The sequence below is a fragment of the Eubalaena glacialis genome, chromosome 18 (genome assembly GCF_028564815.1).
Source record: "Eubalaena glacialis isolate mEubGla1 chromosome 18, mEubGla1.1.hap2.+ XY, whole genome shotgun sequence".
Taxonomy (NCBI): Eukaryota; Metazoa; Chordata; class Mammalia; order Artiodactyla; family Balaenidae; genus Eubalaena; species Eubalaena glacialis.
The window spans coordinates 62634065-62652383 of record NC_083733.1 but is presented as its reverse complement, the minus strand read 5'-3'; the positions used below and the strand labels follow the sequence as shown (position 1 = coordinate 62652383).

At 45.9% G+C, this 18319-nt stretch overlaps 1 protein-coding gene across 6 annotated transcripts in view; it reads right to left on the bottom strand.

Annotated features, from left to right (window-relative positions):
- Window positions 1-2811: 2811 nt before the first annotated feature.
- TRPM4 (transient receptor potential cation channel subfamily M member 4) overlaps window positions 2812-18319 on the bottom strand; it is a 36165-nt gene continuing 20657 nt past the window's right edge. For 3 of the 6 annotated variants that reach the window (XM_061173130.1, XM_061173131.1, XM_061173135.1), the window contains 11 exons: window positions 17830-17942; window positions 17392-17469; window positions 13735-14148; window positions 8810-8942; window positions 8455-8629; window positions 8064-8241; window positions 4321-4514; window positions 3896-4028; window positions 3613-3685; window positions 3415-3520; window positions 2812-3175 (listed from right to left, as the gene is read on the bottom strand). In XM_061173130.1, the coding sequence (XP_061029113.1) occupies window positions 3171-3175; window positions 3415-3520; window positions 3613-3685; window positions 3896-4028; window positions 4321-4514; window positions 8064-8241; window positions 8455-8629; window positions 8810-8942; window positions 13735-14148; window positions 17392-17469; window positions 17830-17942 (1602 nt within the window). In that variant the 3' untranslated portion in view covers window positions 2812-3170. Of the gene's footprint in view, window positions 3176-3414; window positions 3521-3612; window positions 3686-3895; window positions 4029-4206; window positions 4515-8063; window positions 8242-8454; window positions 8630-8809; window positions 8943-13734; window positions 14149-17391; window positions 17470-17829; window positions 17943-18319 lie in introns of those variants that run through there. The other 3 variants (XM_061173132.1, XM_061173133.1, XM_061173134.1) reach the window with 3 other exon arrangements.

Genomic DNA, 18319 nt, shown 5'->3' with positions numbered 1-18319 from the left:
GATGCAGAGCAACTGAAATTCTCTCATAACATTGCTGATGGAAATGTAAAATGTGCAGCCAATTAGGAAAAGAGTTAAGCAGCCTCAGATAAAGTTATACAGGGGAATTCCCTGGCAGTCCAGTGGTTAGGACTCGGCGCTTTTACTGCTGGGACCCGGGTTCAATCCCTGGTTGGGGAACTAAGATCCCGCTTATTATACAACCCAGACACCCCAATCTTAGGTATTTACCCAAGAGAAACAGAAACATATCCGATACCCAGTTTTCTCTAATTCAATCTAGGTTTGCATATCAGCCCCTTGGCTTGTCTAAGTAGGCTTCACAGGAGCTACCAAATCCATTCCAGTTTTTGGCGGCAGCTTTGAGCAGCCTTTACAGCTGTCTTCTCTAGCCCCACTTGTCCCTTTAATGTAGCAGGTCTTCAGCCTTCACAAAGCTCATGCATTCTTTTTTTTTTTTTTTCTCACATGCATTCTTGAGTCCTCACTCCACCCTGCTGCCTCCTTTTCTCTGACGACCTGCAGCTTCTTATCTGGAGTTTTCGTTTTTGTATAAAATACACCTCTCTTTCAAATGACCTATTTGTTTAAGATTTTAGTGGCTTACATATTCTACTGACAGTCACTCCCTTCCCACATCTGAGACTGGAGCAGATATCTTACGGGTTCTTTTGGATCACAGGCTAGTGAATGCCACAGCTGTCCCCTGCCCTCAGCAACCCCTCCAGAGGACCCTAGAGTAGCAGATCATGGCTATGCTGCTCACTCTTGGTTAATGGACACCCAGTCACTTACTGGCCTTGCTGGTGACCTGCAAGAGGTCCTCCTCACTCCTAAAAGGAAATATCTTCCACCTTTGTAATGGCCCAGTTAAACTCTGTGTGGCTTCCAAAAACACAGCATCAAGACAAGTGGAGACATTTGTGGTCACCAATTGTCATTTTAAGGGGCCAGGATTCCCACTGCACTAGGGCTGTGCAACAGAGAAGTGAAATAGGTTCACTGCGGGAAAATATACAAGTAAGAAAGATTTAAATATAAATTTTAGCAGTATTTTGTAATTCCTCAAGAGCGCCTAGCCTCCTCTTCAATTACAGGACTTTTGGTTTCCAAACTGATTTATGTGTGGAAATGAAGTGGAGGTTGTATCTCTCCATTATGATGACTCATGTCAGATTTCTACCTGCCAGACCTGGCGTTTTCCTGTTATACAGATATTTCAACAGAAATAAATTAATACAGGGGTCTCAGATATATTAAACGGGTCTCAGAAAACTGGGAAAGAAATAGAAAGAAGCAGAGTTAGCACAGAAATAGTAAGCTGCACGAAGCAAATGTCACCCCCAGGACTGGAGAGACAAATGGAAGAGAACAGAGTTATCAGAACCTAAACTCTTGGAGACGTGCCCCTGGGAGCTGAAACTCAGGCTAGAAAAAGGGGCTGCCTGGATGGAGCAGGTGTGACTGAGGGCATAAACGGAACTTGTGGGAGTGCTGGGGCGGGGGAAGCTGAAAGCTGCAACCAGATAAAGCAATGCTCTGGGGCTACGCTCAGGAACGGGAAGCAGCAAATCCCCTCTTCCTCCTCCAGTCACCGTTCTCCCTCTAGCGCCCCCTCTAGGCAGAGTCTAATAGGAACCCAGCTGGCAAAACAAATGTGGCTTGCGGAGTCCCAGCCCCAGCATCACAGAGCTGAGTATACAGAAGGGCAGATTTGGAGCTGAGAGACAACAGCTTAATAAAGCAGCATGCCCACTGAGTGAATTCCTAGGGCTCTGTAGCATTTAACATTTCTAAATATAAATTAGTGCTTTACAAAGGCTCTGGATCCAGATGGCCCAGATTCCTATTCAAACTCAGCCGCTTTCTAGCTGTGAGACCTTGTGTGAGTCACTTAACTTTTATCTGTGCCTCAGTTTTCTTATCTGCAAATGGAGACATTAGTACCTACCTAATATATGGTTGCCATGAGAATTCCTTGATTTAGCACCTGTGAAGAACTTAAACACAATGCCAGACACATAGCACTCGTGTTAGCTGTTGTTGTTGTTGCCACCATCGTCATTACTGTTATTATTACTACTTGGGTTAGTGAGAATTGATTCAGCATCTTCCAGAGAAATCTGGTTGCCACAAAACACTTGGCAATATTTCAAAGCTACTCTGCATCCAAAGTGGCAGACAGTTGGAATTCCTCCAATTTGGAAAAAGGATGTTTTGGTTTGCATTTTTGGATGTGTTGGTTGTTGGTGGCTTTTTTGCTATTTTACTAATAATTGCTGTCAGTTCAACCTTGTCATTACCAGTTTAGTTTGTTATGGGTTGTTTAGTTAAACGGCATGTATAATGATGCATATTTGCCTCAATTCTATGCGTGCGTAGCCTGCAATTTTCCACTAATTAGACTTTTTAAAGACACATATGCAGTTATCTAGTCAAATTTGCATCATCTGTTCCCCTATTGCCAAAGCAGATGTACACAGCACCCACCCACCCCCACTCCAGGAAATACTCTTACTTTTTATCTCTGAGTTCTTCTTTCATTGGTAGGCAGGAACGGGGGTGGGGGGCGTACAGATGGTTGGGGTTATTATCCCACTGAAGTGAGAGTCATCAAAATAGTGCAGACAAGAGGTGCTGGGCCTGAGTCACACAGGAATAGTGGGGCTGAGAGGAAAAAACAGCCGGGGGATACCTGAAAGAAAGCAGCAAACGAACCAAGGACCCCAAACACACCCCCAGCTTCAGCCCCCATCCCCAAAGGATCTAGACACCCACCAGTTCCCCAAGAATCAAGCATCCAGACACTACTCCTTTCAAATGGCTTTATTTCCCCAGTGTGGGGAGCTGTGAGTGGGCTCTGGTACCTCAAGGACCCTGCAGCCTTCTCCAGCCCAGCAGGCTGTGGTACAGCCTTGAGAGGCAATGCCTGGGCTCCAGAGGCTCATGCTTCCAGAGTAGGGCTGGTTCTGGGAGGATCCAAGCCTGCTGTGGTTTGTATGGATGACACTCCCTGCAGTGATCGTGACAGCGGCCGAGGTGGTAGTCCATGGGCATGAGGTTCACCTCAAGGACAAGGTCGCCAGGTGCAGGGGTCAAGGACCTGCTAGGCCTTACTCTGGGAGCAAAACTCCCTATGGCAGCTACTCTTTGAAGTCCACCAGCAGGGCTCAGTCTGGGGGAAGAGAGAAGAGGTGGTGGGCATAGAGACGAAGACAGAAAAAATAGAGAGACTGGTAAAAACAAAGATGTACAAAAAGCCGAAAGGAGACCGAGAGTGAACCAGGGACTAAGGAAAGCCAGTTAAAGAGAAAAACACTCAGAGATAGGGGAAGAGAGACCCGGAAAGCAGGGACACAGACGTAGGTAGTGACAGACGCCAGAGATACACACAGGTACACCACACACACTGACCTTCAGGCCCAGGTGAGGCTGGGGGCAGCGGCCCCCCTGGGGGAAGTAATGCAGAGCGACTCAGGGCCTCAGCTACCCAGCCCAGGACACGGCTACAGTACCGGACCTGGGGAGCAGGGAGGACATCAGGGCACCAGACTGGAACCCTACTGCCCCTCACCCCAGCCATACTCCCCCAGCCTGGCCCGGGGTCCTCACCTCCTGTTCCAGTCTTTTCAGACGCTGCTCGTACTCGCGGATCTGTCTCAGCTGCTGCAATGCTGTGTCCACCCTGGGGATCCAGGGTCTCAGGTCGGTGCCTGCAGCCTACCAGCCCCGCCCACCTTCGAAGACCCGCCCTCTGTAGTTCAGCTTTCCTCCCTAGCATTCTAGGACCCTGTCCCCGCAGGCTCCGCCTCTAGCCTGGGTCTTTGCAGGACCTAAATCATGGGATCGATTCCTGAAGCCAAAAGCCCCGCCCAGAGCCAGGCCCCGCCCTCACTTCTGCGATGTGCGCTTCAGACTTTCTGAGTCGCTCTCCCGCTTGTCCCGAGCTCGCTCCAGCAGGAAATTCTCCTTTTGCACTGACTCCCACGTCAACAGCCTCCGCTCCGCTTCCTTCGAGAGGTGGACCCCTGGACAGTGGGGTCAGGAGAGAGTCAAAGGGCTCGCCCATCCTCGAGTCAAAGGGCTCGCCCGCTCCTAGACCCAGCTTCCCCACCCAAAACCATGAGCTTTGGTGATCTCCCAGACCACGCCCCCTCGCCGTTCCAGGCCTCCCACTAATATCCCACGCCCAGCTCCCTGACAGACTAAGCCCTGCCCACTAGTGCTCCTGGGCGTCCTCCTCCAGCCTATACATGCTCTTCTTTCTCTCCAGGTTCCGCCCCCTAGGTTTCTCTCTTTTGGGCCAAGCCGGCCTCTCACGAAAATGCTCGACGACTGCTGAACGTGGCAAGCTGGCCCGGCGCCTGCGCAATCGACGGATGAGGGAGAGCACGTGCGAGATGACGATGAGAGGCGGAGCCAGTGCGGGCCGAGAGTGAAATTCCCGGATGAGGCTGTAGCGCTGCGCCTTCCAGTAGAGGTCGCTGTTGCCCTGTACTTTGCCGAAGGTATAGCTGTGGGGACCAGAGATCAAGGGTCACTGGAGGTCAACGCCCCTTCAGGAAGAGAGGATGAAGATTAGCTGTCAGGCAATATCTGTTTGAAGGCCAAGGCAGCAGGCAGATGTCAAGATCAATAAAGTTGGAGGTTATTACAGGACGCAATTAGTAGCTGGGTTAGGAGTGTCCAGGGTCAGATGTCATAGGTCAAGTTGGGAAAGCTATCATGAATTAAGTAGAGATTGGAGTCAGGTTCAAAAGTCAGCCTGGACACAAATAATAAAATAGGAAATGAAAATGGGGACACTACTATCAACCTTATAGAAACAAAAAGGATTATAAGAGAATGCTATTAATAATTGTACACCAACAAATTAGATAACCTAGATGAAATGGACAAATTGCTAGAAACACACAAATTACCTAAACTGACTCAAGAAGAAACAGGACAATCTCAAAAGACCTATAACAAGTAAAGAGATTGAATCACTAATTAAAAATGTCCCAACAAAAAAAGCCCAGGGCCAGATGGTTTGACTGGTGAATTCTACCAAACATTTTAAAAAGATTTAACACCAATCCTTCTCAAACTCTTCCAAAAAATTGAAGAGGAGAGAACACTTCCCAATTCATTCTATGAGGCCAGCATTACCACGATGATATCAAAGTCAGATAAAGATATCACGAGAAAACTACAGACCAATATCCTTTATGAATATACATGCAAAAATCCTCAACAAAATACTAGAAACCTAATTTAACACCATATTGAAAGGATTATAAGTGGGATATATGCAAGGAATGCAAGGGTGGTTCAACATACAAAAATCAATCAATGTAATATACCACCTTAATAGAACATAGGAAAAAAAACCATGTGATCTTCTCAATTGACATGGAGACACAGAAAAGGCATTTGATAAAATCCAACACCGTTTCATGGTTACAAACAAACAAACAAAACAAAACAAAAACTCAGAAAAGTAGAAATAGAAGGAAACTTCTTCAACATGATAAAAGGTACTTACGAAAAACCCACAGCTAACATCATACTCAATGAAAAAAGACTGAAAACGTTCCCCAAAGATCAAGAACAAGACAAGAATGCCCACTTTCGGGACTTCCCTGGTTGCCCAGTGGTAAAGAATCTGCCTTCCAATGCAGGGGACATGGGTTCGATCCCTGGTCGGGGAACTAAGATCCCACATGCCGCAGGGCAACTAAGTTCGCACACCACAACTACTGAGCTCCTGCACCTCATCGAGAGATCCCTCGTGCCGCAAACTACAGAGCCCACACGCTTTGGAACCCACGCACCACAACTAGAGAGAGAAAAACCCGCGCGCCACAACAAAGAGCCCGCATGCCGCAACTAAGACCCTACGCAGCCAAAAAAATAAAGAAATATTAAAAAAAAAAAAAAAAAGAATGCCCACTTTCACCACTTCTATTCATTATACTGGAAGTTCTGGCCACAGCAAGCAAGAAAAAGAACTAAAAGGCATCCAAATTGGAAAGGAAGGAGTAAAACTGTCTCCATTGACAGATGATATAGCCTACATATAGAAATAGAAAATCCCAGGGACTTCCCTGGTGGTCCAGTGGTTAAGAATCCATCTTGCAATGCAGGGGATGCTGGTTCGATCCCTGGTCAGGGAGCTAAGATCCCGCAAGCTGTGTGGCACAGCCAAATAAATAAATAAATAAATAAACTTTCAAGAATCAAAGGATGTTATCAAGAAAAGGAAAAGACAACCAACAGAATGGGAGAAAATATTTGCAAATTATATATGTGATAGGAGTTTAATATCCAGAATAAAGAACTGCTACAACTCAACACTAAAATAGAAACAACTCAATTTAAAAAACAGGCAAAGGGGGCTTCCCTGGTGGCGCAGTGGTTAAGAATCCGCCTGCCAATGCAGGGGACACGGGTTCGAGCCCTGGTCCAGGAAGATCCCACATGCCGCGGAGCAACTAAGCCCGTGCGCCACAACTACTGAGCCTGTGCTCTAGAGCCCGCGAGCCACAACTACTGAGCCCACGTGCTACAACTACTGAAGCCCGCACGCCTAGAGCCCATGCTCCGCAACAAGAGAAGCCACCGCAATGAGGAGCCCGCGCACCGCAACGAAGAGTAACTCCTGCTCGCTGCAACTAGAGAAAGCCTGCGCGCAGCAATGAAGACCCAACACAGCCAAAAATAAAAATAAATAAAATAAATAAATTTATTTTTAAAAATGGGCAAAGGATTTGAACAGACATTTCTTTAAAGATGTGCAAATGGGCAATAAGCCCATGGAAAGATGCTCAGTGTCACCAGTCATTAGGAAAATACAAATCAAAACCACAATGAAATAACCAGTTCATGCCCACTAGAATGGCTAGAACCTCTTAATAAGGAAAATAACAACTGTTGGTAAGGAAAGGCTAAACATAGAATTACCATATGACCCAGCATTCTATTCTAGAAATATACCCAAAAGAAATAAAAAACGGAGACTCAAACAGATTTGTGAACAGCAATGTTCATTGCAGCATTATCCACAATAGCCAAAAGATGGAACCAACCCAAGTTTCCATCATCAGATGAATGGATCAACAAAATGCCTTATACCAATACATCAGTATTATTCAGCCATAAAAAGGAATGGAGTGGTGGTACATGCTACAACATGATTGCACAATGAAAACATTATGCCAGACACAAAAGGACAAATATTGTATGATTTCACTTACATGAATCACCTCCAAGAGGCAGATTCATAGACACAGAAAGTAAATTAGAGGTTACCAGGAACTGGGTGGGGGAGGGTAAAATGAGGAGTTACCCTTGCTTAATGGGTACACACTTTCTGTTTGGCGTGATGAAAATGTTTTGGAAATAGACAGTGGTGATGGTTGTACAACATTATAAATGTAATTAATGTCACTGCATTGTACACTTAAAAATGGTGACGATGGCAAATTTTGTTATATATATTTTGCCACAATAAAAAAAAATTTTAATCTTCAGCCTGGGCTCAGAGAGCAGATCAGATTCCAAAGGCCAGGTCAGGAGCAGACTCTAACTGGGTTTGGGACAAGCCAGCATTAGATTTGAATCAGAGTTCAGAGACTAAAACTAGAATTGCTTAGACTGGGATCAAGAATCATGCTGGGGGGGCTTCCCTGGTAGCACAGTGGTTGAGAATCTGCCTGCCAATGCAGGGGACACGGGTTCGAGCCCTGGTCTGGGAAGATCCCACATGCCGTGGAGCAACTAGGCCCGTGAGCCACAACTACTGAGCCTGTGCGTCTGGAGCTTGTGCTCTGCAACGAGAGGCCGCAGCAGTGAGAGGCCCACGCACCGCGATGAAGAGTGGCCCCCGCTTGCCGCAACAAGAGAAGGCCCACACACAGAAACGAAGACCCAACACAGCCAAAAATAAATAAATAAATTTTAAAAAAATCATGCTGGGGTCAAGGGTCAAGCTGGGATCAAGAATCACGCTGGGGTCAAGGGTCATGCTGGGTGAGGTCACCCAGATGAGGTCAGATCATCAGAGAGCAGTGGGGACTCACCTGAACATCGCGATGAGCAAATTGACCAGCAGGATGTTGGCCACCAGCAGGAAGATGATGAGGAGGACCAACACCAGCCAGTTGGCATAAAGCGAGACGCAGGAGCCTGCCTGGGTCCTTAAGGGGCGCGCCCATAAGCCCTTCTCCGATGAACAGTTGTCGGGCTTCATGAGGCCCGCTGTAAAGGGAGATAGAGATGGAGCCAGAGAGACAAAGACCTAAGGAAGACAGAAATCCAGACGGGCATGGGAGAGCAGAGAGGGAGACAGAATCCCAGAAAGAGGGGGGAACAGAGACGCAAAGAGAAAGAAGAGGGGCCAGAGACCCAGAGATAGGGGAGAGAGAGGGGGGACTCAGAGGGAGGGTGTCAGGCCCTCTCATCCCTCCTCACCGTCTATGTCCTCCTGGGGGATCTGCCCAAAGATCTGCAGGTAGGGCCGGTAGAAGACCTGGCGCAGGATATTCGAGAGGTTACGGTCCTGGGGCCTAAGGAGCCCCTCCGTGGCCACCCCATAGGCAACCAGCCACACGCCAAGGAAGAAGAGGAAGAAGAACACATCCTTCATCTGCAGAAGAGGAAGATGAGACCAATCCGGGCCCTGCCCTTCCCTACTCTGGCCCCGCCCCTGCATCCAAAGCCCCGCCTCCTTCCTTGACATTGCGTTCCAGAGTCCACGACACCTTCCCTGGCTCCGCCCCTTTCCTCCTCTGGCCCCGCCCACACAAGCCCTACCCCACCCCCTCACCATTTTGTTCACCATGACGATTTTGGGCCCCAGCTGTTTGTTGACTGTGAAGATGTGCAGCAGCCTCAGCGTGAAGATCATGAAGTCGAGGCAGAGGACAGTACGGCCCAGGTCATACAGTTCTGCGGTCAGCCTGGGGTATGGGAGACGCGGCAGGGGTCACTCAAGGGTTACAGGGTGCAAAGGAAAACCCCAAGTCTTCCCAACACCAGGCTGAAGGTGAGGATGTGGCCTCCCCAGGGCCAGAACTGGGACCCCCCCCACCTCGGATTCACCTGGGGTTTACTCAGATTTAAAATTTGGCACCCGTGACAGTGCCAAGCTGGGCCACGCAGGGCGCTGGTACCCATTAAATAATGGCTGCATGAACAATGGCCTTAGCAAAAAGCTGGGAGGTCCCTGTAAAAATCAAGTTGTGAAAACTGCAGGAATATTTGTCCAACCTATAAAAGGCAAAATATAGAGAGTTCCAGCAAACCAATAAGCAGAAGACAAACGACCTAACAGGAAATCGGATAAAGGATAACACACAATTCACAGAGGAAGGTCAAATGGTGAATAACATCAGCAATCCCTATGGGGAAAATAAAAATTATATCTCTATTTTGCATCATGTACTTTAACTTTGAAGGGATTAAAAACCTAGAGTAAAAGGGAAAACATCAAAATCTTAGTAAGAAAATACAGAAGAATTTCTTCATAAGCTTGACATAAGATAAATGTCATATAAGAAAAAGAGTCTTATATACAAGACACAAAATCATAATAAAGGAAAAGACTGAATATTTAACTACTTTGAAATATAAAACTTACGTGTATTAAAAGATAACATAAATACGATGGACAGAGAAAGGCAAAATTTTCTGCCAAAAATACATAGCCTAAATTTGATCAGGAGGGAATACCAGACAAACTTAAACAGAGGCAAATTCTACAAAATAACTGGTCTGGACTGTTCAAAAGTGTTAAGATCATAAAAGCCAAAGATGGACCGAAAAACTGTCCCAGATTAGAGACAATTAAGGAGACATGACAACTAAAGGCAACATGGAATCCTGGATTGGCTCCTGATCCAGAAAAAGAACATCAGTGGACAACTGATGAAATTTAAATAAAATTTACTGGTTCTGATAATATAAGATGTTAACATTTGGGGGATCTGGATGAATTCTCTGTGCGGTTTTTGCAACATTTTTTTATGTCTCGGGGTTTTTCGAAATGAAAAGTTAAAGAATAAAAGAATGTTTAAAGAACATACAAAAGTGAAAAGACAAGCTGCAGACTGTAAGAAGATACTTAGAACAAAACCACCAAGGATTGGGATCCAGAGTATAAGGAGAGCACCTACCAAAAAACATATACATGCAAGAGATCGATGAACACGATAAATTAAAAACTGGGGCAAAGGATATGAAAAGACAGTTGACAGAGTACATGTGCCATTAGATATGAAAGATGCCCAACTTACCCAACTAGGAGTCAGGGATGCATAAATTAAAACAAGGAGAGGTCATTTTTCCCATCAGATTGGCAAAACATGTAAAGGTTAAATTGAGAGCTACAAAATTTTAAAGATTGAAAGTATCAGGTATCATCAAGCATGTCCTCAAGGGGGCAGTGTCTTACCCAGATGGTGGGTGTGTAGCCGGAAGAAGCTATTTTACAAGGAAAGCAATCCACATCAAGAATACACATACCCTTTGACATCTCAGATGTAAACTGTTATTACTTTGGAATAATAAAAAATTAGAAACAACTGAAATGTCCATCCGGAAGGGACTGGCAAAATAAAACGATTCATCCATTCAACTCTGGAGAACACGGGAAATTTCTCCCGTGTAAAATGAGATTTTTGGAATTTTTTTTTCCTGTCCAATAATTCTTCCCCCACCTAAAAAACGATGAGCTTGACAAAAATGTCTATCACTGGTATTCCTAAAGGGTGGTAGCACATGGTCCTAGCCCTTTCCTCTCAGAAGATACTTTATACAAAATACAAGGAATAAACAGAAGCACAGTGTTCTACAAAACTTTATCTTGCTGTTTGAATAAATTATTCATGTCGAATTACTTTGTACCATTTTTAACACAGCACAGAGGAAGCATACCTCTCAGTGTGTCAACTGAGAAAAGAGTAGGGGGTCATTGCTGTCAACCATCCAGATTATAAAAGGGGGTGTCAGGACACTTCATCCCCTGTAAATGGTCACTAGGTTGTGACCACAAAGTTCTTTGTCTGCTCTCTTCAAAAGCAGTAGTGTCCTAACAGCTAGGACTTTATTTAAAAACAAAAAACAAAAAAACAACTCACCATCAGAGTACTGGACACAGAGCAGCTAATATCTGATTATAACTTCATGTTATCTCAAGTAGAAAATGAAAGACGCTTTGTAGAGAAATTTTTGGCCTAATTCTATCTCTTGAAGTTCAGAATTTTTGTCCCACTGCCTCATGAAAGGAATTCATTCATTTATTAAATCTGGCAAGAAGAAGTCTGTCTTGTCTGCTTTAGCCAGCGAAGACTAAAACCCCTTCTTCAGGAATCTGATGCAACATTTTTAAAGAATAAGGAATATTTGCAAATACTGACATGGAAAGAATGTCAGGACATATTACAGAGGAAAAGAAGAGGTTGCAAAAGAATAATAAAATATAGTATCATCTGTGTATAATATCTGTGTATAAAAGAAGTAGGTAAATGCATAGAAAAAGAACAGGCAGGATGTGCACCAAACTGTTGATGGAGGTAACTGCTGAGAAAAGGAGGAAGCTTGAAATGGCTGAGGAAGATAATCCGTTTCTGTTCTATGCTCGTCTTCATTTGAATATAATCTTGTTCAATAAGGACGCACTTCTGCATTTCTTTGGGCACAGACTATATTCAAAGATGTTTTAAGTTGCTGGGAGACAAGATAGATGTGGCTTGAGGAGTTTATAATCTTGTATGAGGAGAGAGACAGCAAAAGCCATGGTCAAAGCACTATTGGGGGGACTCTCAGGATGTTAGAGGAACACAAAGAAGAGACCCAGAGTCTGGGTAGGAGAAAGGAAGACCTCCAGAGGCAGAGACAGCAAAGCTGAGGCTGAGAGGAAGTGTAGGAGTTGGCTTGGCCAAGGAGAGGAGGGAAAAGTGTTTCAGGAAGGGGGAACAGCATGTGCCAAGACCCAAAGACAACACAATTTATTCCCGAGGACATTTTGATTTGCCCTTTGCCCTCTCTCTGGCACCACACAGTACAATCTAGAAACTATGGAAGAAATGAGCTAACATTATATAGCCCAGTCTGGGCAACAGAAAATAGTTGAGGGTAATTCCTCACAGTTAGTTTTTTGTAAATTAGCTAAGAAATAAGCAGAAACAGTCAAGATTTTTATGGAGTAAAAAGTTGACAAAGCATTGAGGCCTCCCTGATGAAATTTAAAATTATGAAATTTGACCCAGGAAAACCGGACATGCAAGAAATAAAAGCCACAAAGTAAAATTCACAAACACAGACCCTAGATTTTGGCAAAATTTGATACGGACAAAAACACAAACGTTGAACCAAATATTTGTTGTAAAACTTAACCCAAATAATAATTAATCAAGTTGAAATAATTTCAGAAACTGAAAAAGAAAATAATTGAAGCTACTTTCACTGCCCTGCAATGTAAAATCAATCAAGGCAGTTTAAAGCAACTAGAAAATAGTTCCTTGGTAAGAATCCGTCAGTACTGGTAAAATTCTGATTGCAATTTTATAATTACGCAGATTCAAAATACCAAGGATCACGGTCAAAACCACTGGTCTTGTGAAGAAGGAACTGCAAGTCGCTCTCAGACAAGCCAGAGTGTAAATGAAGAAAAGAGAAAGAAATCAGGGAGGCAGCACTGGCAGAGAAGGGCAGGGGCTGAGACTCTGTGCACGGGCGCTGGAGAGCCCCAAGAAGCAGGGAGAGACAGGCCAGCTCTGGGTGTAGAAAGACCCTTGCGGGCCCTGTGGGGGATGGATTGGAGAGAAGAGAGGCTGGGGCGAGGGTCCAGGTGGGAGAGGCAGGCGTGGAGGTAAACAGGGGGATGAGACAGAGAAAGTCAGGGGCCAGGAGGACGGGGCCTGGGACCCAGGGCTGTAGAGGAAGAGGAGGGAGGAGGTGAGGGTGGCACTCGGTGTGTGGCCTGATGTCTGGGGTCCAGGACAGGGGTGCAGCTGCAGGGCCATGTTGAGGACTAGAGAAACATCCTGTAAAGTCCAGATCTAGAATGAAGAGCAGTGGGGTCCTCATTCTATCGTATCAGCCTTAAAGCCAGATATCCACATGTGAGCAAACGACTTACAGAACATCTTTAGGCAGTACTTTCAATCAAGAGGGGATTTTTTTTTTTTTTTTTTTTTTTCTACGAATAAGCAGGGGCTTCCCTGGTGGCGGAGTGGTTAAGAATCCGCCTGCCAATGCAGGGGACGCGGATTCAAGCCCTGGTCTGGGAAGATCCCACATGCCGCGGAGCAACTAAGCCAGTGCGCCACGACTACTGAGCCTGAGCTCTAGAGTCCGCGAGCCACAACTACTGAAGTCTGCGCGCCTAGAGCCCGTGCTCCGCAACAAGAGAAGCCGCCGCAATGAGAAGCCCGTGCACCGCAACGAAGACCCAATGCAGCCAAATTAATTAATTATTTTAAAAAAAAGAATAAGCAAAGTTATTTTAAAATTGTGAATCACTATATGTATACCTGCAACTTATATAATATTGTACATCAACTATACCTCAGTGAAAAAAAGAAAAGAATAAGTGGAGTTGGATTTAGCCTCTGCCTGCCGCAGGGAAGCCAAGAGTTGAGACCCCCAACCCCACCCCTCGCCCCCATCCCCACTCCCACCCCCCGACCCCCAGGAAGGAAGGGTCAGAGGTCACCATGGGCTGGGAGTGTAAGGTCACAGGGCACTCACCGGCAGCCCGCGCCCAGGAGGAAGCAGGTGAGGGCCACCAGGTCGCACTGGTTCCAGGTGTCTGAGAGGTAGAGGTGCAGGCGGCGGCGCAGTGGGGCCTGGTGGGAGTCTGTCCTGGGGGCCCCCATGGCCAGGCTGCCCAAGCCGCTACCCAGCCCCTGGCGGAACTCCTCGCAGAGCAGGGTGAAGGCCCAGAAGTAGAGCAGCAGCTCCAGGGCGCTGGGTGTCTCGGGCTGGAAGTCAATGAGCAGCACGTGGGCGAAGAGCAACAGGAAGAGGAGGTAGCTGACCACGTTGCCCATGAAGGAAGTCACCGGCGCTCCCCAGAACTGGGGCCAGCGGCGCAGGCGCTGGGGGAACCCCCCACAGCAGCTCCTGCCGCTGAGCATCCTCTTCCCAGGATGGTCTGTGGTCCTGGGAGAGAGGGAGAGAAGGGAGAAGGGCTCAATCTGACCTCTGCACCTGACTGTCACCATTATCAGGACCTCTAAACTTTCATATCCTCCTCATCCTCCTTTCCAGACATTCCCCACCTTCACGACTTCTGACCCTGCCTGACCTGAAACTAAGTCTGATGTCCGCCATCACCTTGACTTTTGACCCCTGTATCTAATGTCTGACCTCTGAAATCTCCTACCATCAAGACTGCTGAGCTTGCACCTCTGACTTTTTCCACCTTTCTGACCTCTGGCCTCTGGGCTGACCTCTGACTCTTGTCTGGCTTTTGTCTCCAAGTCCCTCTTCTTTCACCTTCACAACCTCTGACTCTCTGTCTGACCTTGGACCATCTATCTGACCTCTGGCCCTCAAATATGACCTCTGACCCCCTCACTTTCATGGCCTTGGTTCCCCAGGTTTGACAACTCCATCCCTGAATATTAACTTCTAACCCATAAATTCTGATATCAGATTATCCAGCACAGTTTTCTCAGATAACTCTTCCTTCCCTATATCTGATCTCTGACTGTACAGCCATATCTGAATTCTAAGCTTCTAGGTCCACTCATATCTCTGACCCTTCTCGCCTGAGTTCTGATCCTCTGTCCCAGTTTCATCCTAACTCTTAATTCTGATCTCAAATCAGAAACAGAAAAATGAATAATACAAATAATAATAAATTCAGAAAGCTAACAGGAAAAATAAACTGGCTTGGAAAGGCATCCTCTCTTTATAAACCAAGTGGAAAGAAAACCCCAAAGTGGAAACAACCCAAATGTCCATCAGCTGATGAATAGATAAATAAAATGTGGTAGATTCAAACAATGGAATATTATTCAACAATAAAAAGGAATGAAGCACTGACATATGCTACAAAGTGGATCAATCTTGAAAACATGATGTTAAGTTAACGAGGCCAGTCATAAAAAACCACCTGGTGTAGGACTCCATTTATATGGAATGTCCAGAACAGGCAAATCCGTAGGGACAGAAAGTAAATTAGTGGTTGCCTGGGACTGGGAGAAGGGAGGAGTGGGGAGTGAGACTGTTAATGGATACAAGATTTCTTGCTGCAGTGATGAAAATGTTTTCAAATTAATTTTGTGATGATTTCACAACTCTGTGAATATACTGAAAACGACTGAAAATTGTACACCTTAAATGGGTGAACTGAATGGTATGTGAACTATATCTCAATAGGACTGTTCTTTTTTTGTTTTTTTCAGGCTGTTCTAAAGAAAATAAGCAGAAAGAACAGTAAAAGCTAAAGAAAGTGAGATGCAGAGAGGAGAACTAGCTCCCCAATAATAAGACAAAACAGACCTGGTAACAAAAATATGTGATGGGTCAGAATGCTCCCCGAAGTCTGCCATCTTGAATCACCTCCAGGCAGGAGACACACAGATTCCTGGATGCTTCCCTGGAGGAGAAGCATCCAGGAATCTGTCCTTTTACAAAGCTCTCCAGGGAGGTGGCTTTCTACAGTGACTAAAAGCACAGATTCAGGAACAAGAAGATCTGGGTTCAAATCCCAGCTCCACCACTGACCAATCACATGATCTGAGGTGGGTGACTTAATGCCTCAGTTATGTCATCTGTAAAACGGGGATAATAATGGACCCTATGGCATAGGGTTGTTGAGAGAATTAAATGAACTGATTTTCAAAACAATTTAGCGCACTGGCTGCCCACTGTAAGTGTTCTATAACCTCAGCTATTGTCATCATCATATGGTACAAATGTTGGGAACTCACCAGACAAGGATACCACTATGGATCGTGACATTGGGACCCTCTGTCTAATTTTTTTCAGTGGTCCAAATTTTTTTCTTAGTAGTCTCTTCTACCTTGACAAATATTTTGTATTCTTTGTGCATTGTCTCAGAAAAAATATGTATATACATAATACATTTAAATTTGACTTGTTTCACAGCAGGTGGTAGGTTTTACAGACTTCTGGCAATCTGATTACGTTTCTAACAGTTACCAGAAACACTTTTTCTTCGGGAATATTGGGGCTGAGTTTCCTCCCTGTTCCCATTCAGATGATTAAAGTAGAGATGGAGGGTGCAAAGATGGGGCCTCTTCCTCTGTTTCTCTATTACCATAGATTTAGACCCTTATACCTACACACACACACACACACACACACCATTCAACAAAACAAATAAGTGTATCAGTAATAGCAGTAGTAATGCTAGTCCCCATGAGCTGAGCACTTACTTTGTGCCAGGCACTACAACATGCACATTTAATACACATTATCTCCATGAATCCTCCCAACTGTTCCATCAGGCGTTGTGGTATATTGTATTACTGTGGACCAAACATTTTGGTTCCCTCCCAGTGGGAGAATTAAGAGCTAAGGAATTATCATATGACTAGTTTTCGGCAATGAAATGTGGGCAAAAGTGACACGTGTCACTTCCAAGTGGAGGCTTTAAGGTCCAGAACCTGGTTTGCCATGTCTCTTTTCCCTCTACCATGATACCAGCAACATCTCAGCTAGGAGGTGTTTGTTTATCCCAAAGTGGAGACCACGTGGAGCACAGCCACAGACAACCCAAAAATGGAGCATGAATGACAATTAAATCCTCACTGTTGCCAGCCCACTGAGAGTTTGGGATGCTTTGTCATTGCAGCATTACTCAACCTAACCTGACTAACACACGTACAACCTTCTCTTTACAGCAAAGAAAGCTGAGGCTCAGGGGTGAAGCCACTTACAAAGGCAAAGTCGGGATTTGAACCCCACTCTGCTTGACTCAGAGCCAAGTCCCCCAGCACCTCTGCTCTGCAGAATTAAGAGAAGATTGATAAATATTCAATTTCATTTGCTTAGGACTGATTTTGAAAACACCTTCATGGGTACCACAGCACAGAGATTAAGAGCAAAGGCCCTGGAGTCAGAAAAAAAAAATTGGCAAAAGACCCATAAATGAACCAAATCCACCCAATTCCACTTGCTTTATCAAGACAGAAATACATGTATCATGAAGCAAATTGATTTTCAGTGAGGAACTCCTTGGTGGCAGAACCAAAGTTGAACCAAGCCTTGAGCCTGGCATTTGGGAAACTTCCTCAGTATTTTCAGTGGCTTCATGAAACCACCATCTCCCGAAGCCCCACTTCTCCCCTCTGGTTTTGCTCCCATTACCTGGTGCTCCTGGAGCTGCCTAGGGTGCCCCCTACCCCCGCACAGTGCTGGTGCTTCACTCACTTGCCAGGCCCTTCCCCAATGACGTCCCTGTCCGTGTCAACTACCAGGTTCTTCTGCGTGGGCTCCTCATCTGGCTTCCTGGCATGGAGGGACACACAGAGTGAGAAATAGGGGGAGGGTAGGTGGGAGAGGAATTCTCCAAACCAAACTCAGTGACCCAGAGACACTGCAGGGAATGAGAGGTATCATCCGAAAGTGACCTTCCCCCCAGAGCCATGGCCAGAGGGCAGAGGAATTGCCCCTAGAGATACTGCAGAGACCCACCCCCCACGCTCGCTTCCCACAACATGCTCCCAGTCTGGGGGAGGGAAAGAGAATGAACAAGGGTGGGGGAAGCACTGGACAGACCAAGTAGAAAGGCAGCCAGAATTCAGCAGGAAGTAGAGACTGATCTCCCCTCTCCCCCTCCTCCTGCCAATCTAACCCCAGGGGACTGACCTGAAGGTGATGAGGTTGGTGTAGATGAGTGGGGGGCAAAAGAAGGTGAGAACCAGGGCCCAGATGGGTGTGGTGCTGTCCATCTCCCCCCACCACTTCTGTGTCAGCAGAGACTGTGGGGTGTGGGGAGGATTAGGAGCCTGAATCTCCCCACAGCCCTCTCCCAAGACCCCAGACAAGGATCAAGCCACACTCCAGAGCACAGAGCAAATGCTCACTGTGCGGGCCATAACTACTGGGGGTTGGGGGAAAGGAGTCAAAGGCAAGGAACACCTGTCCCAGATTTTAAAAGAGTTAAACAGCCAACATTTGTTAACATGATATATCAGATACTGGGCTAAGCACTTTACACAGATTAGCTCACTTAACCCTCACCACACCTCCAGGAGGACAGGTACTAATATTTTCTCCTTTTTCACAGGTGGAGCACAGGGAGGTTACAGAAGAGGCAAAAGCTGCAATCCATGAGTTTAACCACCATTCAAAGCAA